This window comes from Macadamia integrifolia, chromosome 13, assembly GCF_013358625.1.
Source record: "Macadamia integrifolia cultivar HAES 741 chromosome 13, SCU_Mint_v3, whole genome shotgun sequence".
Lineage (NCBI taxonomy): Eukaryota > Viridiplantae > Streptophyta > Magnoliopsida > Proteales > Proteaceae > Macadamia > Macadamia integrifolia.
In genome coordinates, this window is record NC_056569.1 from 1,297,776 (window position 1) to 1,325,706 (window position 27,931).

The window sequence follows — 27,931 nt, forward strand, 5'->3', positions numbered from 1 at the left end:
TAAATGATGATGTGGACAAGAAAGGTGGACCCAAAAGGTTCCCCACGACAGAATTGAGTTTCACTCAATCCATGCGTGAGTATATTGAATTTGGTTGTGAAATTTGCCACATGGAAAATTTAGATTTGGTTTATTTATTCAAAGTAAGAATTACCCCATCATTTGCCACGTGGAAAAACAAGGTTGGCTACCAAGAGAAGCTAATCAAGAGTAAGAGTTTTCTTCTGTCATGCATCAAAGTTGCTTTGATAAAGTTAGCTATGGACCACGTCCATAAATACTTTGGCAAAAAGACCTCCTGCTTATTAAATGGATAGGTTAGACTTCCGTTGACCATATCCATTTATAACTGAGGCAATTTGAGACCCAAACAATAAAAGTTGGAATATAATGATTTAAGGGTACAAAGCATATCTCACCATAAAATATTGCATAACTGCTATTGGACCATGTCCATAAATACATTATACACACTTGTATTTCTATTTCAATGTTTTCCCATCTTAAATCCTAATATAAAGGTTCCACTAATAAGTGCCAACTCCTATTTCATCAAGTCTGATCATTTATCTGTAACAATATATTGGGACATTTTCCACGTTAATACTTTAAAGTGGCTCCTGACATGGATTGTGATTGCTCCGAGTGCTTGGGATCTGGGTTCTCTCTCTTTTGTATTTTTCATAGGATATTTTCGTATCTTTATTGAATATATTTTCATACCTTGCAGCTGATAGTGTGTGAAAATAAACTTATCCAAACAAATTTGTAAAAATGAATTTTTCCTTCAACACACCATGTGTAGTTTAAGGCAAAGGAGGGGTTGGAAAAGATGATCCTATCCAATAAGGAGTATTTAAGATAATTTCTAGGGGAGTTTCGTTTCGATTTTGAGTGGCGTTGTGAAAATCTGTTCTCTTTTTGGGTTTGGACTTTTTTTTTTCCCCCTTACTTTCTTTTGTGTGGATTTATGTAGCTGACTCCGTTAAGTTAGGATGAGTTTGATGTGTCAGTGACCTCTATCAACTATATGGGTATAAAGTAAAAACCTCAATTTAGTTTCTTAAATTTTCCTCTTCAAGTGGGTGAATTATTTTGATTTTCAAGCATTAATCAATCATGTGTTGATGTTATATTGAATTCAAAATCAACATAGTTAGGGAATCTCTGCCTATAGGTTGAGTTCAATCAATCATGTGTTGAGTATATTGAATTTGGATTTGAAATTTGCCACCAAGCTAATTTAGATGTTGGTCTATCCATCTAACAATAAGAATTACCCCACTATCTTGTGACATGACAAATCTAAGTTGGCCATCAAGAGAAGCTTATCAAGATTATATTTTCTCTTTAATGTTAATTGTGGACACATTTCGATCGTTCAAATAACTATGGACAAGACTTGGGCAATCAACGCCTAAGAGAGGATCCCGATTCCTTCATGATAGCTGCACCAAATGTGAGATCCTAGTAGGCCCCAATCCCAAGAAACGTCGCCACCAGGCCACTCTACAAGACTACAACACATACATAGTACAAACTAAAACAAATACACATAATCATGGACAAAATCACCTCACCACCCAAAGTGGATGGACCTCTCACTTCTCCACAAGGAAAATATTTCTCCGAGACTTCTTCCTCTTTGTAATGTAGCTCTACAAAGGTCTTCCATTTCTGCACGAATATCAGAATTGAAGGATGGCATCATCCTTGTCTTATTTCAGAAGATATGAAAACTCCTATTTTTCAAATGAGAGCAATGGTATCTAGCTAGCTTGCCAATCCACTCAATGAAATCCCCATTAAATTTCTTCCCAATTCACTGCGCTTCCATGAAGATGTTCTTCCTTTGGCCTAGTCCATTTAAAACTGAGGCAATTTGAGACCCAAACAACAAAAATTGGAATATAATGATTATGAGGGAATAAAGGACAATTCACCATAATAAAATGTATAACTACTATTGGATCATGGTCATAAATATTTTTTGGGTAAGTGAACTTCACTCAGCTGGCGTAGATACATGTCAATGTGCAAACTAATGGAAGTGTAAAAGGGAGCATCTTTAACATAGACATAACACAGTGTTTCCGCACTTGATGTCTCTAGACGTAGACAGGTGAAAAGATAGTGTTCTTTCTTCCATTTTTTTTTTTTTCTTCAAAAAGATGTTATGGACCACGTCCATAATTACTCTATACCTACCTGCATTTTTATTTCAATGTTTTCCTACAAACTATTCCACCCCAATGGGTTATTAGGTCATTTGGATAACTAGGGTAGGGATTTAGACAATGTAACTTTTTCTATCAGCCCACATGGCTGACCATTTCTCCCACCCCATCTCTTTGCAAAGCCCCACTGATTTGGTAGAACTCTTGTGAGAAAGAGAAGTGCAACAGTAAACAAGAGACTTTTTTCTCTATCCATTTCTTCTGCTTTCTCTTCCTGTGAAAGACTGTGAAACCTGCATATACCGGTGACTCATTTGCTTCCTCCTCTTCAAATGATCCATTCACTTCCTCCTCTTCCTTCTATTCAAACCCAAATTCAAGGGCACCTCCTTTCGCCACCGCCTGTTTTGGTGAAAGCCTTTTAATGCCATCAGATTACAGTCCCAAAAAAAGAAGAAAAAATTTCTCTCTTTCTCTCTCTCTCTCACGATGAGTGAATGAATGATTGATAGATATGATTTTATATCTGATTTGTCTATAATATTGTCCATTTGCTATTAATTTGTCTCCTTGATGTGCAATGTACAAAACAGTGGAACCATAACCAAATTGAAATCCTCATACACTTGCATCATTGAATACAAGTTGAAATAGACAGTCTTATTATTTATATATAATGAAACCAATCCTGTTCCTAACATTATCTAAAAAAGATAAGATTCTTATTCTTTCCAGTTCACCATCTTATCTATGTGCATGCGTGATCCGATTAAGAGGTGTACCAGCTGCTGATTGGATTCCAGCCTCATGTGTGTGAAAGCTAAAAAAACTCACCCCTATTTATACCTGTGTATGTCCCTTCATTGACCCCACACTAATGTGAAGGCCACGCGACGGCGAGTATTTTTTTCTTATACTTAAATCATTCTGCTATATATAGTGAGCGTGGACATTTATTTATTTATTTATTTATTTATTTTCATTTTCTAATTCTCTCATAATTTTGGTTTGTGGTACACCAAAAGTCTAAACTGTGGTCTGTCCCGGTTTCAGTACTCAATAAATTCGGTGGTCACTCTGGTTGGACCACGATAGATTGGTTCCACTTCCACCACCACCGCTTCCTATTCATTTCATCTCTATCTCCATTCTCTAGTTGTACTTTTCCATCATTGATCATTGTCAATGAGAATTGAAAATTAAAAAGATTTCAATATATAATTATGTACTACCGTCATGTTATATTATTATTTTTGTGTTTGTCTATCTCATTCTCATATGAAATGATTTCACTGCTCTTTAATATATGATATTATTTTTATTGAAATGTAGTTTTCGGAGCTTAAAATCATTATGATACAACCCAATAAAGTACCCAATATTGATATTATTGGCAGGAACCCAATCACACTATAGAAGGGATTGGATTATGATTTCTTGCATTCGAATCATCGTAAATTTATAAGCCCAATAAATAAATGTCACGAGTAAATAAAAATAAATAGTCTTATTAATAAATCAGGTGTGTTGGAGATACATTCTCAATAGATATAGCCCGATATAATACCTAATATCATGTTTTATATATATCCGTGATTAGGGGTGTCAATCTCAACCCTACACTGGTTAGATCGACTAGGCCCGACCTGCACCAATTACTAATGGGCTTAGGCCTGACAACCCGTTTAAAATAGGTAATACACGGTGCAAGGGGTAAGCATGATTGGCCCAACCCTTTTACAAGCCTGACGCACCCCGACACGATTAGCCCGACCATTTATATGTATATTTTGATTTTTTTTTTCTTTTTTGATAGAATAGAGCATATATTGATATTTTTATCAATTATTAAATGTAATTAAGTGTAATATCTTTTCTAAATTGTTGATGATTTAATAAGAGATACTAAAGTATCTTAAATCTAAGACAATTAAAAACCGTTAAGGCTTGTTTAAAGTTTTATTGGTAAACTACCCTATTTAAGACCCGATTATAGCTCGATTAGGAGAAAATCAGTTAAGTTCGAAACCCAATCGAACCCAGCACAAGCTCGATCGGGACTGACTCATTTCTTAAAAAGATAGGTCATGATCCAAGAGTTTAGGCCCGTCAGGCTTGGCTAGGCCCAAGCAAGACTAGCCCTGCCTGACTGACTGACACCCCTATCTGTGATCACAATAGGACATATAGATACTTAGAGTGGTTTATCTTCACTACCATTAGTAATTAATCATTAATATATGTTATGTTGGAAAAAAGTTTGTATTTCCACCTCATAACCTAGTTATCAGGGCACAGATGGAAAGATGGATTAAAGGAACGTCATTGACATAAAAAAAAATTCCCCTAATTTTTAACATTCTAGGTTAGGGTGTTAATCGGCTTTGTTCTGGTTATTTCATTCGGTTTTGGTTCAGTTCCGAATGATGATAAGGTGGATCAAAACCAAATCGAGAACCGACTAGGTTCCATTGTTAGATACTCAAGCCAATTCAATTTGGCTTAGTTCTGTTCAGCACGGTTCCAATTCGGTTCTGATACGTGTTTCAAGTCGGTTTTGTACCTCGGTTTTAATTTGGTTATGCAAATGGTTTTACTTTTGGACCATGACTGTGATGGACCAAAGGCCATAATGGGCTCAAGTTATGGACCTTGTGGCCATTGCTAACTCTAAAATTGTCTTAATATGTAAATATGTAATGATAAATTATAAAAAAACGCTTGCCACCTAAAAATTCTCTCTTAATAATACTAGGGTTTTTTCATTTTTTTGGTTTTAAGAGCAAATCGGTTCAGTTGAACCGATGATTCTTACACCCGAAACGAGCCAAATCGAGGTCCATACTCACATACTCGAACCGAATTTGAACCGAATCAATTTGGTCTGATTAATTTGGCTCAATTTTGAATTCGATATTCGGTTTTGATTTGAAATTGACACCCTTAATTCTAGGTGTAACTCTGTTGATCCAAAAGCATTGTGTGTTAATATATGTCTTCAACTTGAGCCTTTTTACAACTAATCTATTACCCGGGTTTGATTTTACTTCATGTAATTGGAATTCCTCTTAGATCTAAATCACGAAACCAAGCAGAAACAAGGGGTTACCGAAAAACAAATTTCCTAATTCAATGCGTTTTCAGATTTACATCAGAAAAAAAAAATATATATATATATATATATATATGTCCACTAATAAAATCTAACAAAGGAATCTTTGCCGTGCAAGAGCCAACTCATTCTTTGACCAAATACATAAAACTCCATGTGTAGATTCATTTTTTTGGGTAAAATTTAAAATATTGAACATATGATCTGAGTGGGTCCCTGTTCTCATTTTGGTGGGTAGTGGGTCCCACCAATCTGCAAAACACCAAGACCCATTACGTTCTCTCTTGAACCCTACTTCACCGTCACCTCTATATAAATACCCCTCTTCTTCACGAGTCTTCTCCACTGATCCATTTCCATGTGTCTCTGACCTCTTAGATAGCCTGAAAATGACTGATTCATCATTACCTCGATCAAACTCGTCCGAGTCCGAAGCTCCTCTACTAGCGAAGCACCTCCCTTCCTTAGACTCTACCCTCGAACGGTGTATAGGAACCCTCGGTTGGGCCCAATTCCTTCAAGCCATCCTCGTCTCCTTCGCTTGGCTCTTCGATGCTCAACAAACCTTCATCAGTATCTTCACCGACGTCGATCCCACCTGGCACTGCACTCGCTCCGACGACGAGTTATGCAACTCGGCCCCCAACCCTTGCGGATTACCCAGAAGCTCATGGTCCTGGGACAACCCATTACGATCCTCAATCGTATCAGAGTGGAACCTCGCATGCTCCGGACCAATCATAGCCGGCCTCCCAGGATCTTCCTTCTTCATTGGTTGTCTCGCGGGTGGACTCGTTCTCGCCACACTCGCCGACTCGTCACTTGGTCGCAAGAACATGCTAGTCCTCTCATGTATGATCATGTCCGTAGCAGCCGCTTCCACTGTGTTTTCCCCCAACGTCTGGGTCTACTCGTTCTTCCGATTCGTCAGCGGGTTCGGCCGCGCAACGATAGGCACCGCCGCCCTTGTTCTATCCTCAGAGCTAGTCGGAAAAAGATGGCGAGGCCAAGTGGGTATCATCGGATTCTTCTACTTCACAATCGGCTTCTTATCTTTACCAGCCATAGCCTACCTAACCAACGGCTCATCATGGAGAATCCTCTACCTCTGGACCTCGATTCCGTCCATCTGTTACTGTGTATTAATCCATTTCCTACTCCACGAATCACCGAGGTGGCTTTTAGTACGAGGAAGGAAAGAAGAAGCCATCCAGACACTGAGAAGCATCGGATCAAGAACAGAAAGCAGCATAACCTACAGCTTCTCAAGATTACCAATCGGAGACGATGACACGTGTAATAACAACAACGTGGATCTATTCTCGGCCATGAAGATCTTATTAGGGAAGAGCTGGTCACGTCGACGGTTATCGGCAGTTATGACAGTTGGGTTTGGGATCGGAATGGTTTACTATGGGATGCCATTAGGGGTTGGTAACTTAGCCTTTAACCTCTACTTAAGCGTGACGTTTAACGCATTATCAGAACTACCATCATCGTTGATCACGTTTTTCTTGATAGGGAAACTGAATAGGAGAAGCTCGTTGTTAATATTCACGATGGTAAGTGGGATTTGTAGTGTAACGTGTGTGGTGATAGGGAGTTCATGGAAGGAGTTGCAGATAGGGTTAGAATTGGTATCTTTCTTTAGTGCTTGTACGGCTTTTAATGTGGTGATGATATATACGTTGGAGTTGTTTCCGACGAGTGTGAGGAACTCGGCGTTATCGATAGTGAGACAAGCTTTGGTGTTTGGTGGTGTTTTTAGTCCAGTATTGGTGGCTGTGGGGAGGAAGATGAAGGATGAGTTTTTGTCTTATGGGGTGTTTGGGTTAGTGATAGGGTGTTGTGGATTGTTTGTGGCTTTCTTGCCGGAGACAAAAGGTGGGACACTATGTGACACCATGGATGAACAAGAGTACAAGGAAACTCTTGCAGCTAGTGACGGTGGATCTCTGTCAGCATGGGGTCAACTCTGCTAAGTTTAGTGGATCCCATCTCTCTCTCTCTCTCTCTCTCTCTCTCTCTCTCAAATTTTCTGAGATGTCTTTTTATTATATTTAAGAGATCAATTGTATATTAAATCTCAAAAGAAAAACCACAAGTTGATTGTGAATCTAGACTGCTTGAACGAGTATTGTATATTTGTATTGACAATAGTGAGGGCAGGGGGAAAAAATGGAATCTGTCCTTTACATGTTTTTTTCTTTTAAAAATACTATATGAGGGCAGATAGAAAATGGAATCTATCTCTTACACGCTTTTTTCTTTTTAAATTATTATGTGGGATGGGTTTCCCAAGATGGTGCCAAGGAATACAAGACACTAACCATGGCACGGGATTTGGAATTGACAAGTAAAGGGCATATGGGTGTCTTAAAAAAAATAGGTAAAAGCTCAATAATGTTTGATGATGTACTGGTTGTAGAGGCTATAACCATCCTTGAGGGACTACTAAAAGCTCTTTCAAATGGGGCTTACAAGCTACATGTTGAGTGTGACAACGAAGAGGTAGTGTTGTGTTTGCAACCAAGCTCTAAGGTCTTGGCCTTATCAATTAAGATGATTATTGATTACATTCATCATATGTCGTCATCTTACTTTGATCAATGTTTTTTGCATTTTAATTCAAGGACTATTAGCCACTTAATTTACTAGGTAGGTCCATTATATTACGGATAGGATGGTTTGGTTCAATTTCCATCATTGTTTATTTGAAAATGTTATTATAAAATGACTTGAATGTAATTATTGATTATTTTTCTATCCAAAAAAAAAGTATAGTGAATTGTTAATTTCTTATGCCTGATTTAGGTAACAAAATTAACTAACATATATAAAAGCAAAGAGAGCTTCCCATGAAGCTAGTGGAAAGGGGGGAGGGGCGGATCTGTACTACATTGATGACGATCACATCATCCACATGGGATCCACATAATAGGAAAGTTTTTTTTTTTCCCAATTGGTCTTTGATTTTTTTTTTTTTTTTTTTTTAGTGCTTATTCCTAAAACCCATTTTAGATCTTTATCTTTATCAAAAAAAAAATCTTCTTGATTCAAGTTTTTAATTTTTTTTTGCCAATTTGAAGCCAATCCCCTCACCTATAATGGAAATCTCCAATATAGACATTAAAAGAAATGATACATAAGAATTGATTTACAAATTGCAACACATGTATAATTAATAATTAATAATTACACAGCCTAGGTATATTCTCCTTTGAATGTTGTCTTCATCCATCCAGTCATATGATGATCAAATTTCCAAAAAATTAAAAAAAAAATGATCAAATTGCCACCTACGTAACACGTTTCTTGCTTTAATTAAATACATTTTTTTAGGGTTTTACTATTGCCTTGATTAATCATGCATGACATCCTTTGCTGTCAACAGATTTGGAAATTAATTAAGGGACTCTGGATTCTTCGCTTTCAAGATCTGTCATAGATAACTTATCAATGAAATGGAGAGGGAGTCTATCCCAATGAACGATCCGTGTAGGAAATGGCATAATTTGGCTTTGGGTTGGCCTTTTCAATAACAAAACCCTGGGTTAGGTTGGACTGTACTTGGGTTAATACCTTTAGCATATAACCCGAAAACTCACCCAAGCCCAAGCCCAAGCCTCTTACGTATTTATACACAAATATGACAAGGGCAAATGACAGGCATGTTGCCTACAATATATGCTCTTTCATAATTACACTCTCTTCAATAACCATGTGGGCCACCTTGTACAGTGAATTAATACCCATTGAAATGCATTTTCTTTCCCCGCTCTTATTGGTTTGGTATGTAAAATACCAATATAAAATATCCGCATATCAATCCCTTGCCATTACCCGGCACTGCTGTCCCACAAACCCATCCTAGGAGGGGGTTGAGTTTGGAGACGATCCTAACCTTTGGCATATTTGACGTAGATTAGACACTACAGACTCGAACCCGGGCATTTGCCCTGACAACTTGAATCTTTTGCCATTAGTAGTACAGAATTTAGTGACATTAATGTTATTTTTTGTCGATTTAGAATCACTTTTGAGGCACTTTCATTTTTGTTGGGTCTGAAATTTCATTGATGAGATGGATGATTTTCATTCCTCCATAGCAGAAAGACCCTTTTGGCTTTGAATTTTAGTTGTTAAGTTTTCACATTCCTTTCCTCCTCACCTTATACAATAGAGAAAAGACGAGAGAAACAAAGGAGCTAACAGTCCTGAGACTCTATGGGTATCTGTTGTGCTTGGTGATGGTGTAGTTATTGGCTCACAATACACTTTTGAGTGTTCTTACAAATTTGATGGGCTTCCCCCCAAGAAATCTCCTATAGTTTCAGTCACCTACTTCTCAGTATAAGTGATTCTTTTCTTTTGTGTTTACGTTCGGGGACACCGTCAAGATCTTTCCTAGGAAAACCAGGTCCATGAAAAGAAGCAGAAGCATCATAGCTTGTAGATAAACCGTAATTTTTTTTTTTTTTTAATTGATGGAACCAAATTACTCCTTATTTCTACCATATACATTGTATTTATTTTTTCAACTACACAAAAAGAAGAAAAAATAGTTCTGTGAAGAGTGGATATTTTTTTCCTGTATGTAAGGTAATGCACAATATCTTCCAGTATGGATTTGGTGAAGGGGAAAAAACTCGCAAGTTGCGTCTTCCTGGTTGCAGCTAACAATAGTAGATGGATCAAAAAGTTCGGCCACTGCATCATCCTTTCTGCCACACTCCTATACTGGTTTCAAACTTGACTCAAATTCTTCTCTCTACAGGTATCCCATCATGTGCAAACAAATCAGAAAGCGAGGCAAATGGTAATGGAAATTAATTTAGAAGATATGGTAATCACACAATAATTTTCCCAACCAAAAGAAGATATCAAAATGTAATGAAAAGGGCAGTACCTGATTATACAGAACCTTGATGTAGGGATTCAACTTGGGTCTGGTTGTCAATTGGCATGTACTGTGACATGATAGCCATGATCTCGGAGTCCATATATGACTGCATTTAAAAAGGAAAAGGATATAAGGATCAAGGATCAAATATCTCATCAAGAGTCATAGAAGCAGATATAACATGAGATTTGCTTTAGAGAGAGAGAGAGAGAGAGCTCATGTGCCATTAGTTCTCTTGTGACATACCCGGAGCCGGTATTTGTAGAATATGTAACCAGCCATAGCAGCTCCCACAACAGCAGCAAGGACAAACATTGAAACGAACCATGCAAATGCTGACGTATTTTTAGCTGTAAAACAGAGGAAAAGTACCATGAGACATTTTATGTGCAATCCACACGTGCTTGCCGCAACAGCAGAGTGAGGCTAGTAGGTTTTCTCCTAAATCAGAAGCTCAACGCCTCAAACTAAGCACAACCTGTGAAATTTATGGGACCATGATATCTGAAATCCTATTTCCATTATGAATGTAGGCTGATTGCAGAAATTAGCAACTAAGATATAATCTATTCCTGCGGCAATGATTTTCTCCTTACCGATACATGTGTCATGTTCCTTTATGTAAAGATGGTCTGCTTTGCACTTGCAGTCATATCCACCCCATGTGTTTGTACAAGTGCAACCATCACACTGACAAGCAAGACCTTCCTTGCATTCGTCAATATCTACACCAAATCAGAAGGTGGATATAGTGATTATTCAGATAAAGAGAGGAGGAACAATATGCAAAAGCAAAGAGATAGAAGTATCCAGTTAGCCAAGAAAAAAAATCAGAAAAGCACCTTCACATGTATGGCCATCCCCACTAAAGCCTAATGGGCACCGGCACCCTGTTAACAGAGACTCCTGTTTCAAGAAAATGAGAGTTATAAGATAGAACTTGAACTGATGTATAATTAACTGAAATAAGGAGGAACCATAAGAAAGGAAAATGATAAGGGATAACGACACAGAACTGTACAAGCTGAAAATTTTTTCCCATTTTTGCTATCCGTCCAGCAACCACCATTGTCCAGAGCACACCTTCCAGGTCCCACCGCTGTCAAGGAGAAGAAAACAAGTTAGTTTCTGTGCTAATTTTATAGAGTAATGGGTGTCACCAGAAAATTAATACAGGCTAAAGTGGGTAGCAATCCTGGAAATGCCTAACTTCAATTTGTATTTTTCATCTAAACGATGAAATAAATAGTGCAATATTGAATTTTCAAAGTACAGTTAAAATCTTAAACTATTACTTATAGGAAATATTAGATCCTGATTCTTTATTGCAGATGGAAGATAAACCTTATAAAAACAAGTCCTATAAAATTGCATTTAGGAAAAAAAACACACACAGATACTTGCGGTCAACTATTCCTAGGAATCATTTGGAATTCTGTGGAAGCCTTCACTATCATCTAGGGATGCTGTGGAAGGCATCACTAACTTTTAAAGTATAGAAAATTGGGTCAAATTGTTGCAAATAACAGGATGTTAGAGGTCAGGGAACCCTAAAGATCATCTAGGAATCAAGTGGAAGGAGAAAATCGGATGGCTGAAGCAAAAAACTACATCTATACATTGTATCACAATCCAATTTCTTATTAGACATGTACCACTGGTCATATGTTTTAACAGCATTAGGAATTAAATAATACAGTGGTGCTACTTGAACCAGAATAATCATATTGATACATCTACCAAGAAGAGACTTTTTAATGTCTCATAGATGATTATGTAGGCCATTTGAACATAAGTAGAGGTAGAGGCACAATGTGTCTTGTGTATTACTCACTGTTTCAATTAAAAAGATAAATATAGTTTCTGCCTAGTTTTGACTGTTTCAAAACAGGAGCCAAAATAAGGAAAGAGGTACCTGAACAAGATGCGTAACCATCTCCATGATATTGAACACCATTAATCACAGGGCATTCACAAACTCTGCCCCTGAAAGTATCCTAATCAAAGAGAAGTGACAAGAGGATCAGCAACAAATGAACATTTCGGCAAAAACCATAGAAGATCATAACTTATACAAAGACATACATTGGCTTAAGCTAATATAGCAAAAAGAAATCATCTGTGTTTACTAAGGGGAAGTGAATGAAATTTTCATCAGATTTAACAGTAACAGAGTTTCATCTACAAAGGTGTTCATGCAACTGGAATTAGGTGGGTTTTGAAGGAACACATAATCACATAGTATGTGAAATCCCAAAAATCCAATCAACAAACCGCCCCTAAACTTTCTTCCCAATAGGCAACACAACTCTTGAAGACCAGAAAAAACAAACTTGCAGATGACAATCTCACTTGAATACCTTGCAAGCACTAATATTAGCTCGGGGATCCTGCCAACAACCACCATTTCTTTCATGACATTCATTAGTCTCAATATCTGTTGAAAATTCAGAAAGTTTCAATAAAATGTCAACATGTAGATACATGGAATAAATTTCAGGGATCAGTATTGATTAGAAGGACTAGAAGTATTGACCTTCACTCAGACAAACTGCTGGTTCAGTGGTCTCTTTAAATCCAGCACATATTGCCTTCAGCACAGCAGTTCTCTCCAGCTTTCCTGCTCACCAAGCAAAAATAATGCTTCACAATCCTGAGGATGTTGCTCAAAGATAAAAAGCTTGTACCACAAGTATAACAACTGATATTAAGTCTACCCCACCCCACCCCCCCTTCCCACGCGTGCACACACACACACACACAAAAGTATAATGACAGTAAACACTTCAACATAGGAAAAAGAAGCAACCAGTACATGTCAAATTAATGCATAATTCATGTTCCAGAAATGATGGAAAACACTTCAACATAGGAAAAAGAAGCAATCAGTACATGTCACATTAATGCATAATTCATGTTCCAGTAGTTCTCCCAAATGTGAAACAACAGGGAGATAATGAATTTTCAGGCAAATATTCTGATTAGTTGATACAGAATACACACTACAAATTTAACATTGCACACATGGTCATAAACCATTAAACCCTATCTTTGTCTTCGCATATCTCTCACCCTCACCCACCCAAAAGAAGGCTAAATTAAGAAACGAAATGAAAATTAAGGAACGAAATGAAACAACTTCAGGAAACTTGATGAACTGAGTTATGCACCTTTTTCTAACAACATAAAATAATGATAAATTCATAGCCCACTCTGAAAATAGTTTTCATTATTCACTGTGATCAACTTTTTTATTACTACAGAATACATTTAATATTCCAACAAAAAACTTCCATAATACTGCTATATGATCCTCATGTGTGAATTACTAATGGCAAAGAAACAAAGAGGACAACAACATTTAGTAACATAATATAGCCTAACATAAGCGTTGCATAACAAACCTCGATATTGAATATTGTTAATGACTAGTGTTGGTAAGATGGTAACATCACCCCGAGATCCTTGACCAACCTATATTACATGAAGAAAAAAAATGAGTTTACATAGCATTGCAAATTAGAAAAAAAAAAAGACATGGAGAAACTTTTCATCAGATCTATATATATATATAATGGGTGTGTGTGTGTGTGTGTGTGTGCGTACTGATTGAGTTTATGATGACCTCAGATTTTGTAAAATGAAAATAGTAAATTCATAAGCCTACTATGCTTTGAAATCTACAGAAAATCTTTATCCTCAAGTAGTAACCTCTGAAAGACATTTGATACAAGATACAGGTATTTGAGAACCTCTTTCATTTTTGATAGGGACAATTAAGTTAAGTAGAAGAGTTACAGAAGAGGAAAAAACCTGGAGGTCCTGCTCTGTCTTCAAGACTTCATTCTCCACATCAGCTTCAGGATCACCCATGCACTTATCAATCTTTTCAATTGGCAAATCTGATACATAGCTTAAAATCATTAGCATGGCAGATAATAAAAAAGGGAGAAAAAAAAAAAAAAAAAAAGAAGAAGAAGAAATTTAAATGTTTGTGTACAATATAACTGATTTTAGTACCCACCAAGTGATTTCATGACATCCTCAGCACATTCTTTGCTGTATCTCTTCCCCTTCATTGAACACCTAACATGAAAATCTGTCACATAATCCCACCAAACCCAAGACCGATTGCTCTCGTTGGCAACTCTGTGCACACAAAGCTGTCTCAAGTTCTCAAACACCACATCTCTCCCGTCATATCCTTTGGCAAAATCCTGCTCTGGGTCGGGTGCACAGTACCTCCCGTGATTTATGCACTGAGATTTGCATTGGTTGCTGAGAATGAAGGCTTCTGGACAGTACCAAGTTATGTACCGGGGTGTGAATAAGGTATAACCACCCTTCTCAAGTATCTGAGCATGACCCTTGAAATTCTTAACAAAATTCATCTGCTCATCACACCGGACCCCACACTCATCATTGCTATTGGTCCAGAATTCATATTCAACCCTATCATCAGGGTGGGGCATTGATTCTGTCCAGTCTAATTTTACGACAACCTCTTCATTGTTTTGCAAGGCTTTTTTCAAGCTATTAGCAAAGGACAGACTTATTAAAGCGGATGGGATGCTGATCTTCTCTATGTAACCACCTGTATCAATGTTCTCTTCCGGAGAGTCCATGGTTATCAAAGGCTCCTCTATGTTATCAGCCACTAAAACAGCGGCAGCTCCGACCTTTTGAGCATGCCATACCTTCAAAGCAAAGTAGCATTCTAGAAGGGAAAAGTGGAAACCAATCAAGAAGAGTCATTTAGGAAATTAAGAATTTGAAGACCCAACAAGTAATAAGGACTTAAACCCATTATTAAGTTTTCTTCCTAAGTGACTGTAACACTGAAAATTTTTTTAGATATGAGAAAGGTTAGTCAGGATCCAATAATATCCTCCATAACAAAGTTGGAAACCAACGTAAACTAGACATAAAACAAATGAAAACTAACATAGTCAGTTATGAGGAGGTCCTGTTAGATTTGATAAATTAACTGATTGTCGCAGAAGGACATGAATTCTCGCTGGAGGATAAATTTTAAAAGGGAAAAAATTGAAGTCAACGGACAATCAAAACAGTCGCAAAAAATTAAAGGGCTTTTTTTTTTTTTTTTTTGGGTAGAACGCAAAAATTATAGGTGGGAACAAAGATGAAGCAGAGAACAGAGAGAATCAGAGAATCCAAATAGGGAGACAAGAATAGAAAGAACGAAGTGAAAAGCAGAAGAGTAAAACTGGAAGTTACCCGTTACTCAAAATCGAAAAGATATATACAGAAATAGACTAGAAATAGTCTGAATTTTTTTTTTTTTTTCCACAGACGATCAAACATAACTCTTGAAAGGAAGATGAAACCTGTAAAACTAAAAGTTACCCATTATTTGATGCTGCATGATCGTAACAATTCAAAACAGAAACCCAGAAATAAACAACAAGCCATCAATGAACAAACTTGTGTTCAAAGGCAGCCGTTGACATTCCTATACAAGAAGCTCAAGCAATAAATACCAGCAACTTTCCTTTATGGATGCTGCCCAGTTCATCATTCAAATTGCAAGAAAGGAATAACAGAAAGTTGAATTGAATTAAGGGAATACCTCCACGGTCTAGAAGAAGAATGGTAGGACGAGAAGACCGAGTTTTAAAAGGGCTGTCGTCTTTAAAGGAAGAACAGCCATTAGAACCCTTTCCAGGGTAAACAACGGATCCCATCAAGGTTCCTCCATAATTAGGAATCCCAAAATTCCCAATCGATCCATCGTGCTTCGAACGGAGACTCTCTGGTTGGAGAACACTGATGCTCTCCTTCTCCACAACGAATCGAGCATAAACAGGGCTAATACAGCTACCAAAATATGTTAAGAGCAGCAATAGAGCTATGAATTCAACGAAAATATTCATTGGAATCTATTTTTTTCTTTTTTCTTCTCGTTTTGCGCCTTTTCCTTGTAAGGTGAAACAGAGAAATGGGTGCCCAGAAGAAGAAACAGAAGCAGAAGAGGAAATTAGAACGAGTCTGTCCCGATTGTTGCCATCAGTCTCCAGGTGGAGAGACACAAGCTACAGAGAGAGAAACTTGGGCAGAGAGAATGAATCCACAAAGAAGTTAGAGAGAGAGAGAGAGAGAGACTAGTCTTCTCGTTTACCTCTCTCAGTAACGTTAAATAAACGTCATGGAAAGGTTGACGGAGTAAGTGGAAGTCCAGAGAACGAGACAGAGAAGAGGACGAAGAGGAGAGATAGAGATAGAGATAGAGAGAGAGAGAGAGAGAGAGAGAGAGAGAGAGTTTCTTCTTTCCCTTGAAATATGCTTGGCTTTTCCAGGAATGACCGATGAGTCCCGTTAAGGTACGTCAATGATGGCAAGCTCAAGTATTAACCGTCTGATTGGCATCAGTGCATTTGATCTTGACTTTCCCAAATAAGTCATTCATTAAACAGCTTTGGGAGATAATTAACTATAATTAATCTAGACTCTACCTCTAGAGTTTATTTATTTTATTCTCATAGGAATGCTTAATCAGGAGGGTTAGAATTATGGAACACTGGACGCCTGGCCGGTGGTGACAAGTAAGCAATTACGTCATGAAATAAGCCAATCGAAAGAGAAAGAATGACAGAAGCATGAAAAGGAAAGATTAACATTCAAAGTGTTAATTAAATCTCAAAATGAGAGTGATTTAGTTAAGTAAAGTCATTGCAAACAAAGTTTTGGTGTTTCTGGTTCTATTGTAATAAAGTGTAACTGATTACTGATATGGTATTTTACTGTTGATCTACTGATGGGTTTAGTCATCGATGCTTGAGTCAACGACATTTGGACGGGTGATGTGGTCTGTTGGCAATATCCCGTTGAATTATGATAGTGATCCCATCAGGAGCAGTGTAGCTGTAGTATGCTCTCGCGTGCAATTATCATCTCCTTAGTCTAAATAATCACGAGAAAATTAAGGTCTATCTATTAAATTGCTATTATAAGGTACAAATAGATTCTACCATATATATATATATATATATATTTTGGCTAATGAGGAACCCTTCGAACATGTATGGTTTTATGGTTCAAGCGCAAGGATAAACCCTAGTTACACATAGCCACATCTGACCTATCTAATAGATCAGTTGCAATGAGACATAAGCTCGAGACGTCTGTTAACATATTACCTCTTGTCATTTAATATCTTGTCTATAACATTTCAATCTAATCCTATGCTTTGAGTGCGAGGAGAAATTTGCATACCACAACAATGGATGTCTTGGTATTCACATGGGACTCACATATTTAGAGCAAGAGAGAAAAAATAAAAAATAAAAAATAATATATTAAAAGAAAATTTGCACTCTCATGTCATGACTCATGAGAATTTTTTTATTTTTTTTTTCAAAAATTTATCCATGAAAAAAAAAAAAAGTGTCAAGGATAGGTAAAAGATCTCCTTCATGAGTGATTTTTTTTTTTAATAGAAAAAAAAAATCCATTCATCAATAAGACTCTTGAGTCAACATTACACTCTCACCTTTTATATATGAAGTCGAAACTGCTCTCTAATGTTGCTATAATCTGACAATATTGATGTTTCTTCACCTATATCTATCATAGCGGAAGGAAAACAATCAATCTTAGTAATTATGTCAAAAGCTTTTATGGATTGAACCGATAAAACCAAATGGATTTTTTTTTTTTTTTTTTTTATCTTCTATGGATATATAGTTTCATTTAATTTCATTTTAAAACGATTGAATTTGGCATATGATTAATTAATTTTTTTTTTTAAAAGAAAAAACTCTACTTGTCTATGCGCTCAGTTGAATACTACCAGGTTTGTTAAGAAAAAAGAGAAAAACCTCATCATAAACCACGTGGCTAAAATTAATAGAGACGTATTATTTATATTTGCAATAAATCCATGCTGCATATTTGCCTTAAATTATTGCTTCATTGACCAGTAATTGTTGCACATTAGTTCAAAAGTAACATCAAGATTGCAAATTTACAACCTCCCCCATCCCCACAAACCCACCCCCACGCCCCCCCCCCAAGGGGATAAAAATCGTCTGTTTTTCCCCATCCCTGTTTTGCTGTGTTTTGCTAGCTGCATAACACGACACGTGTCCTCCTTTAAATCTGCGGTTGAGATTGTTTTGATTGGTCTGTTGTTACTAAATCCGGTTTAGATCAATGGATGACTCGAACCGCATGGAGTGGAACCGGTTCTGACAAACAACTCATAACCAAGTTTGAATTCAAAATCCCTAAAAACAGAGATTTCTCAATCAAGAGGAAGGAGATCGTTGTTGCAGTCCGGCGATCTCGGTACCAAGATTATGGGTTGTGGGTTACTCGCACGATGGATCTCCGTACTCTCGCTGCCCAATCGCTGGACATGAAGGAGCTTAAGAACTTAAGAGCGCTGGATTTATCAGAAAGAAATCAGAGTAGCAGAAGAAAGATGAATTTCTTGGTTTCCAGTTTCCTCCGCAAAAGCAAAACCATTTCTCCTCTTCAGTCTCAAGGGTCAAGACTCTCTCTCTCTCTCTCTCTCTCCCCTATTTTTCCGTGGTGTTCTCTTTTGCGTTTCTGCAGTTAGAAGAAGAAGAAGAGTGAAGAAGAAGAGAGGAGGAAACGGGTTGGGTTGGAATCTCGGTCTGGTCGTGGTGCCGACGGCTAGGAGCGGTAGATCCGCTGCCCAGAAATCCCATGCTTTTTTCTTTTTTTTTTTAAATGCAGCCCAGGTGGAAAGGGAGGATTGAGGAGGGAGAGTGAGTGAGATAGAGGAAGGAAAGGCTCTGGGTAACAGAGGGTGAAGAAGAAGAAGAAGAAGAAGAAGAAGAAGAAGAAGAGAGAGGGTGAAGAAGAAGAAGAAGAGTGAAGAAGAAGAGAGGAGGAAACGGGTTGGATTGGAATCTCGGTCTGGTTCACAACAAAAAAACCCGGTTTTGGTAACTTCAACCAACCCTCTTAATCCTGACCGTTGGTGATGCACCATCCACGTGTCGCACTCTGCACCTAGCAAAACATGAAACAACAGACGATTAGCACAACAGACGATTTTTATCCCCCCAAGGGCCCCCATCCCAAAGAAAAAAATAATAATAAAATAAAATTATTACTGAGCCTAATAGAAAGGATTTGCCAAGGTATAAAAAAACAGTGATTCGTTGTAATGTTGCATAGGAACACGACAAATTGGAGCCTCGGCTTCTAACTCAAAGTAAAAAAAAAAAAAAAAAAAAAAAAAAAAAAAAAAAAAAAATGGCATCATGAACCTTATAAAATAATATAATAAAAAATATAAAAGATCCTCAGTGGTTTGTTCGTATATACTAAACCTTTGAAGCCGAAGGTTCAAGACTTGTATCGGCTCAAGTTGGTTATTATTCTAACTTCATGATTAGAATGTAATGTTTATGATACTCTAAAAAAGGAGAAAGGTTTTTATTCATCCACACTGAAGTAAACACTCATGAATCTAAGGTTATTATAACTTTCATTAATTTGTTGGAGGTTCAAAATATTTTTAATTGTTCTATGGCATCCATCCTTCCGCAATGGTTCAATAGGGAAGAAATTCCTCCATTGTAATTTCAGAAAAACTAGATTCCAAAATGAAATATGTGAAGCTAGCTTTTAATCATCTTCCTTCTTTTTTTTTTGAAGAGAGCGGGAGAGTATTACAACGGTGAAATTGTTTTATGTTGAGATTGTTTTTTAAGTAACTTTTGTCTACTCTATTATACACTTAAACAATTACATCGTAGCTAACTAAGCTTAATTAGGACCTAATCAAGGAATTAGCAATCGATAAAAAAAAAATGATAGGAAAAGTGTATAAGGTTCTTCTGGTCAATACAAAGTTTGTAATGCCAATAACAAATATATTTAGAATGGTAAAGCTTTTGGTCTTCATCTACCATGATTTGCAGCAAGTTTCATCACTAATTAATTCCTGTCCATATTGTCCGACGTCCAAAAGATCATTCCTCGATTGAATCAGAGAATCAAATTCTATGGCTTAAGAGATTTGTTTTCGACCTTCGAGAAGGAAATCTCAATCCTATTTTGATTCTTTTTCCTCACACTTGAAATTTTAACCTATTTCGATTTTTTTATTCAATTTGCCCCTTTCTCAATTTGAGTAGCGGAGTTTGAGTAGACATATGTAGGGTAAGTATAGGAGAATCATAGAAGTTCTCTCTATGCATAATAAGAGAAAGGATTATCTGAGTAAACAATATAGGGGAGTGCACTAATGAGGTACAATAAAATGGTATCATACATCAGAGGCCAATGAGGTCACTTTGTGTGAGTATGATAGATACAAACACAAAGGATGGTAATGTACCCTGCCCCAGTGGATTTCTCCTAATAAACAATTTAGAGACTCGAGAGTTGTTGAATTGTTCATTTTTTTTTTCCCCTTCTTTTGAATGTGTAATATATATATATATATATATATATAACCAAACATGTTTACACCGAATTTGTAACCATATTTTTTTCTATATCTAATAGATATGGATCAATCAAATAAGACAAAAGGATTATAATGTAATCTCACCATAATTTTACATTATGCTTCATAATATCAATATTGACCTTTGTACATGGGCCAAGAAATACAAAATCCTTATGGTAACACTAAACACATGCAAAACTAAAAATAAAATCTAAAATAAGTCTGTTTTTTAAATCATAGAATGAGGTTCATTAGGAAGGTTGCAACTTAAAAAGCTAAACTAATTTTAACACTTCCTAATTAATAAGATCATGTGGGAAAGTTTCAACTTACAAGGCTCAACTTATTTAAATACTTCCTTCTTGATTCCTTTTGGTATATTGTAATTTAAATAGTCACCAACCATTCAACCAACTGTTGTAAACCAATCATTCACTCTCTTGAGGTGATGAGTTGATATCCATGCGCTGCAGGTTTGTCATGTTTGGATGATAATTAGAATATCCAATGATATATCAAAAAAAAAAAGAAGAAGAAGAAGAAATCCAATGAAATTTTGGAATTCCTCTCTCTCTCTCTCTCTCTCTCTCTCTCTCTCTCTCTCTCTCTCTCTCTCTCTCTCTCATCCATTGAGCCACATGGAGGACTCAATTTGAAAAATTTTACCATTGCAAGTGTTGAGTTACAAGGATTTTCAATTAAAACTTTATTTACAAATCATATGGTCCACAATGGCACAAATTCTTTACAGAGAGACAATGAGTGGCAGTGAGCATTCAATGGGTGAAGTGCATGTCAAAGTCCTCTCAACCATTGAATCCTCACTGTCACTCATTGCCAGCCGCAGAGGATTTGAATCCCCCACAATGTATTAAAATATTTTTCATATATTAATGGATTATTAGTTAATCACTAAACATGTTAGAATTGGCTTGTCAACCTATTTTTCAACATTTTATATCACTAAAAATAGTAAAAGAAGAAAATTCGAATACGAAACAAAAGCAATTTAAAATCCTTGGACTAAAAAAAAAGACTCTAAATTGGTTTTAAATAGGAGATTACAATATGGAGATAGAAACTGCCCCAAGAGGAGGAGGATCACCTACCTCCATTAGGCCCTTTGCTCACTCAATGTTGTTGTTTAACTCCAACGATCTATGAATGCTCTGGTGGGCTCCCCCATGTTTGGCATTCACCACCAGGGGAGAAAATTAATAGAAAGGTTGCTCTCTTGCTTGTGTCTCTTCTTGAGTCACAGGTTTTGGTGGATATGTTTACAATTATTTCCCTAAGACAACACCCCTATCCTAAGCATGGTTTGGGGAATCGGATCAATTTGACCTGAATTGATCGGATTGGATTGGTATTAACAATGATCTGAATGATCCTGATTCTTGATTGATATCATATCAATGGATCAATATGGATGAAAAGAAAAATAGTTAAAAAAAAAAAAAAGAGATTCATATAAAAATCAAGTGTATATCTATCCTATCTGGATCAGGATTGGATCTATATCGACCTTAATCAATCCCAACCTTGATTCTAAGTCCTTAAACCATGATCCTAAGTAACCAACCCCCTTGTAACTTTTTCTCCCATCAAAGGAAGTTACTGGATTGTTTTGAAACCACCACTCTTTATGCTGATGTTGTAATGTGGGCCACATTACCATACCTAAGTTAAACAACTCAATTGACCTATCCACCCCTAATTTAAATGATTTGATTATAATTTACAAGATTGTGGTGAGATAGGTCAGTATAATAAATCTTATGCACATGTAGAAAAATGGTATCATCTACATAGAATTTATGCAAAATTCATATGGTTAGAATAAGAAAGAGAGTTCAATGTCAATCCCATTGTTTATTATGTAAGAAGAGTATAAAGAAATCTATACAAGATTAGCAGATCAAGTATATGAGAATTAAGTACTTATGGTTTCTCTTTGTAGAAGTATAAACCGTGCCAGATAAAATATTATTTTAACATATAAATTTAAAATTAATAGCCTCTTTTCTCTAATAATTTTTTTTTTTTTTTTTTTCATATTGCCATTGTCCACCAATATCATATATAACCAAAGATAAAAAAAAATGAAAAGCAAAGAAAAGGAAGCATTATAACACATATGCATACATCTGGTGGTTATGCAGTGGATTAGTACAGGCCCCATTCAAAATGATATACAACCTGATAATTTTAAGTAATTATGCAAAAAAATTCTTATTTCTTTTTATTTTCCCCTTGCTTCACTTGGCTGTTTATGTGAGAAGTTGACAATCACTATCAAAGTTACAAGGCTTTGAATCCTATCTTCTCTTTTATTATTATTTTTTTTCTAATCAGTGAACTTGTGATCCAAAATACGAATACAATTTATGTATTTTTTGAGAATATTAGAAAAATTAGAAGAGAGGTCTCTCTCTCTCTCTCTATATATATATATGATTTATTTGTCTCTTTATTAAGTTTGAAAGTATGTAATTCAATTTGACTTGACCGTTTCAATCATGAAATTAAAACCAAATCAAACCCATAAAAGATTTCACATTCTTTAAACCAAAACTGAATCAAGTTGTTTCATATCGACTCGATTTGGTTTTTTACGACTCATTTTCATGTCAGATTTCCATCATAAATTGTGACCCTTAGAGGAAAAGGTCATCTTCAAACACCAATGAACATCCAACGATCCGTTCAAGGGTTGGGATTGTTTGGACGTACATCCCCAAGTATTGGGATACATGACCAAGCTATCCCAACCTTTGAATTCAGATCATGGACGCTTGTTAGAGCGCCGGTCGTTGGAGATGATCCGAGTCCGACCCTTAGCCTTAGAGGTGCAGGAACTCAATACATTCTCTAATATGGAGTTATGTGTCTTTCCTCTAGGACATCATTAATGTCTATTAAAGTGCTGACAACGTGGCTTACTTTCTTGCTAAAGGCTACAAGTAAGCTAACATTAGGAGTTCCAAAAGTTTGTCCCGGAGTTGGAGGGAATTGATAAGAGTGATTGCTGTTCTATGGTCGTGATGTGGCCCTGTGATATGGATTCCTATGTCTTTCATAAAGTAATATTCCTATTATACGGTTCGAAATACATTTTCTCATACTAATGAAAGGGTCACATCTCCATGGTGAAAAGATTCTCACTTCACTATGGATGAAGAAAAACTAGTTCTTTGCAATAATGTTGCACATGAAATAAGCTTGGGTAGCAATGCACAATTAAGTGATAACTACACCTATGAAGAAGATTTAGCAAAAACACCTCGTAACCTTATTGAAATTGTGCTAGAACTTCCTACTATTAAGCCAGAACAATTGTGCTTCATTTGGTATGCATTCTGGGTCCATAATCCATTGCAAGAAATGATCATACCAAACCCAGCCTTAATTTAAGAAATTATACTATACAATTCCAAACACTTTCAAAGTAGTTGTATAGTTTAACCATGGTTTAGAATTGATATCCTCAAGAGATGCGGTGCTTGGGACCTACAAAATGTTGAGGTTGAAAAGATGAGATGACAAATATAATATAAATAAGGGAGATAAATAATTGATCCATATGTTCAAGATCATGGGAGGAAAGACGTGCTTGGTATGATTTTTTTGAAGGCTGACATTAGAATGTTATCAAACGCAGCGAGCCACTTCGACACCCTATTACTTCTGTTCCATCCTTTGTGGTGGATGCAAAAACATTATCTGCAGTGAGTGCAGTGATGCAGTGAGCATCGGATGGCCGAGAGGACCTCGACACATGTGCCCAGATGCTCTCAGCCATCCGATGCTCACTGCATCGCTGCACTCACTGCAGAGAATAATATACGGATTTCTTGCAACTGACCATTCTCAGTTTCGATGCTGACACTGGTTGCCGAGAAAGTCAAACAGAGGCTTTGAGAAGAACTATTACTAAAATTTTATACGTGAAAGTAGGGAGTTGATAGAAGATTCCCACAAGATATGTTTTAGTCCCCAACTATGATGATATCCCTTGGGTTGTTTTAGGGTATCTACAAGCTTTGGAACAGGACAACCACCACCCATGTCCATGTGAAAGATTAAGATGTCATCTTCATCAAATGTCATGCTCATGCTCATGCTCTTATTGGGTCTTATGGCATAGAAATGGTCTCTGTAGATCGAATAAGACATCCATGAAGACACCTGAGGCTAAAACAGTTCATGCCTCGTCTCCAGGCCTAGAGAAGGCCAACACTAGATATCTATCATTCACGCTTGAAATTAATCCATCAAAAATGGCTATGGCCAAAACGTTGGAGGAATGAAATTGAGAAGATTGGCCTTGACGATAAGACAACCTTTTTCACACTTTTGCAGCTTATGTCTGCTTTGCAAGATTACTATAGAGATCACTCCCAAAAAACGTGAAGGTGGGTGGAAGGGGGAGTTGGGCCTGGTGAAAGGGTTGATGAGATACATGGAAGGTAGAGAACTAATCAATAATAACCAACCAACCTTGAGAGGATCCAGGACACTACATGCTTTTAAACTCCTTGCTTGGAAGACCATGGAGTTGATAAAGCTTAATATTCTCGGGTAAATAATCAACGACTACAGGTAGCACAGTTAACCTCATCCTTCTTTTCCTCACACACTGGTACTGCTGTCGAGATGACTTCTTTTCCTCACAAACTGGTGCTTCTGTTGAGATGAGTGGTGGTGGTGGTGGTGGTAGTGGTTGAGGTGAGTCTTTGCGAGTGAGAGTTCCGCCACCACGAGACACATATGGAGGAAAATCAGCATTACGACCAAATCATCTGGAAGCTAACAAGAAGCAACTAGTGAAGGATGTAATCAGAATAACACTTTCTAATAAACCATTGGCAAGTTTGTTCAAAATATTTTTCATTGCCATGTTACACGCTTCAATGGTGTAAAAAAGAATTGTTACATGTGGCCAATCTTGGCGCAGAACCGACATAGCTGATGGTATATGCCCTCAAAGCATTGAACCCCAGCATTTACTACCCAATAAGGAATATCAGGATATTCAAGATAGCATTGATCAATCTGACGAGTCATATCAAGATTTCTTTTTGTATTCCTTTTCTTATCAGCAAGTTGTTTCAGGAAACTACGCACCCATCATGCTTCCGACTCAAGCAACTGCATAGAACCATGGTAATCACCAATAGTCTCCACATGAACAAGAGCCATCTTTGAAATAGTGGAATCGGTTGACATCTCTCACAATGATCTCTCGACCATAGATTCTCGATATGAACTTAGCAGTAGTGTGACAGTCGCCACAGATGCGAAGGTTCTTTGTCACTCGAAGAACTGTTCCAGGGCTAGTGTTAAGAAGTCCAAAAGCAATGGCCAGCTTCTCACTATGTGTACTGAGGCTTTGTTCTTTCTCCTCTTCAGTAACATCATGCAACACAAAACTAGTATCCGGCATATATCCTGCTGCTTTGATCTGCTTAGGCAAGGCTTCCAATAGTATGTAAATTTCCTTTGCCTGTGGGTGTGATGCATCTCCTCCAAGAAACAGATGAGCTTTTCCATTGATCTCAATCCAACTACATCCAGGGTTCTTCTTCATACCTTGATTCTTCAAAAGAGCTCTCAAATTGTTCACCTCCTCCCATCTCCCAACTTCAGCATACATGTTTGAAAGCAGAACATAATTTCCACTGTTCTCTGGCTCCAACACAAACAGTTCCTTAGCTGCAATCTCCCCAATTTCCAAGTTCTTATGTGTTCGACAAGCAGCTAGCAAGGCTCCCCAAATGCTTGGACCAGCTTTCATTGGCATTCGACCAATGAGTTCCTTTGCCTCCACCAGATGCCCAGCCCGGCCAAAAAGATCCACAACACAAGCATAATGCTCCAATTTTGGCTCAACAGAGTAAATTACAGTCATACAATTGAAGTACTTCAATCCTAGATCAACAAGACCTGCATGGCTGCAACCAGATAAAAGACCTGTGAATGTAATAGAATCAGGTTGAACCCCTGCTCTTACCATATTCTCAAAAGTCAAAGTGGATTCCAAACCACACCCATGAGATGTGTACGCAGTTATCATGGTGTTCCAAGTAACCAAACTCTTCTCATTCTCAGGTATCCTATCAAAACAGGTACGTGCATCAACAAGGCTTCCACATTTAGCATACATTGCGACGAGTGCAGTCTGCACAGAAGGATTCTGGTCCATACCAATCCCACGTACATAATTATGTATCCTTCTCCCCTGCTCAAGAGCAGCAGAGTGGGTACAAGCAGGGAGGACACTCATGATAGTCACCCAATTAGGCTTTATTTCTGAATCATTCCTCTGCATTTCTTCAAACAAACTCAATGCCCGGTCTGCAAGCCCATTCTGGGTATATCCAGATATCATGGCCGTCCAAGAAACAATGTTTCTCTTTGGCATCCAGTAAAATAACTCCTCCGCAACATCTATCACTCCATTCTTCATATAACCTGCAATAAGAGCATTCCAAGACGAAATATCTCTAACAGGCATTCTATCAAACAGTTGATTAGCATCCCTTATTTCACCACATTTTACATACATATCAATTAATGAAGTCCCAACATACAAATCATATTCCAACCCAATCCTTAAACTCTGCCCATGAACACATTTCCCAGTTCGAAGAAGCGACAAATCAGCACAGGACTTGAGGACAAAGGGGAAGGTGAAGTAATCTGGTTGAAAGCCTAAACAGAGCATCTGAAGGTAGGTGATAAGTGTCCTCTCGGGATACCCAGATCGAGATAACCCACGAATGATCGAGTTAAACAGAAGCAATGAAGGGCTTCGAATTCGATCGAAGAGTGCAACAGCTGAATCAATATCGCCGGAGCTGGCGTACATTGCAGCCATCTTTGCACCAAGGAAAGCATTAGGGTGGAAGCCTCGAAGGGTCAGGTGGGCATGGACTTGCTGGCCTAGTTTGAGGAGGTGGGTACCAGTTAAGAACTGGAAAATGGGTACGTAGGATAGCAATTGGGGAGGGTCTTCTCTGATGGGATCCAAAAGGGAGCGCAGCTGTGCATCTTGGGTACTCCAATTCCATTTAGATGGTGTTTCGATTTGCAGAGAAAGGAAGCGAGGATAAAAGAGAGAGGAAATGGAAGAATAGAAAGGGCTGGTTTCCTTTCTCCCACGGCTCAGTGCCAATCGGTTTAGACAAATTTGCATTTCCCCTTCCCGCTTAGTTGAAGGGAGGGTATGCCATGCATGACGATGGTGATACTGGTTACGGTATTATTATGGAAATATTTTCAGATTA

General features: G+C 37.4%; 3 protein-coding genes across 3 annotated transcripts; 1 reads left to right on the top strand and 2 right to left on the bottom strand.

Annotated features, from left to right (window-relative positions):
- Positions 1–5,596: 5,596 nt before the first annotated feature.
- On the top strand, positions 5,597–7,457 carry LOC122060178 (organic cation/carnitine transporter 3-like). The gene has a single exon (XM_042623375.1). It carries the CDS (start codon positions 5,679–5,681, stop codon positions 7,269–7,271), a length of 1,593 nt encoding a protein of 530 aa, XP_042479309.1. The 5' UTR covers positions 5,597–5,678; the 3' UTR covers positions 7,272–7,457.
- A 2,289-nt stretch (positions 7,458–9,746) lies between these two features.
- LOC122058734 (vacuolar-sorting receptor 6) lies at positions 9,747–16,409 on the bottom strand. Its single transcript, XM_042621402.1, has 13 exons — positions 15,783–16,409; positions 14,217–14,909; positions 14,006–14,094; positions 13,597–13,666; positions 12,729–12,812; positions 12,553–12,629; positions 12,108–12,189; positions 11,209–11,291; positions 11,035–11,098; positions 10,789–10,917; positions 10,439–10,542; positions 10,199–10,298; positions 9,747–10,060 (listed from the first exon to the last, which is right to left on the bottom strand). Exons 1-12 carry the CDS (start codon positions 16,084–16,086, stop codon positions 10,203–10,205), a joined length of 1,875 nt encoding a protein of 624 aa, XP_042477336.1. The 5' UTR covers positions 16,087–16,409; the 3' UTR covers positions 9,747–10,060; positions 10,199–10,202.
- A 9,106-nt stretch (positions 16,410–25,515) lies between these two features.
- On the bottom strand, positions 25,516–27,918 carry LOC122059174 (pentatricopeptide repeat-containing protein ELI1, chloroplastic-like). The gene has a single exon (XM_042621856.1). It carries the CDS (start codon positions 27,838–27,840, stop codon positions 25,813–25,815), a length of 2,028 nt encoding a protein of 675 aa, XP_042477790.1. The 5' UTR covers positions 27,841–27,918; the 3' UTR covers positions 25,516–25,812.
- Between the last annotated feature and the right edge of the window lie 13 nt (positions 27,919–27,931).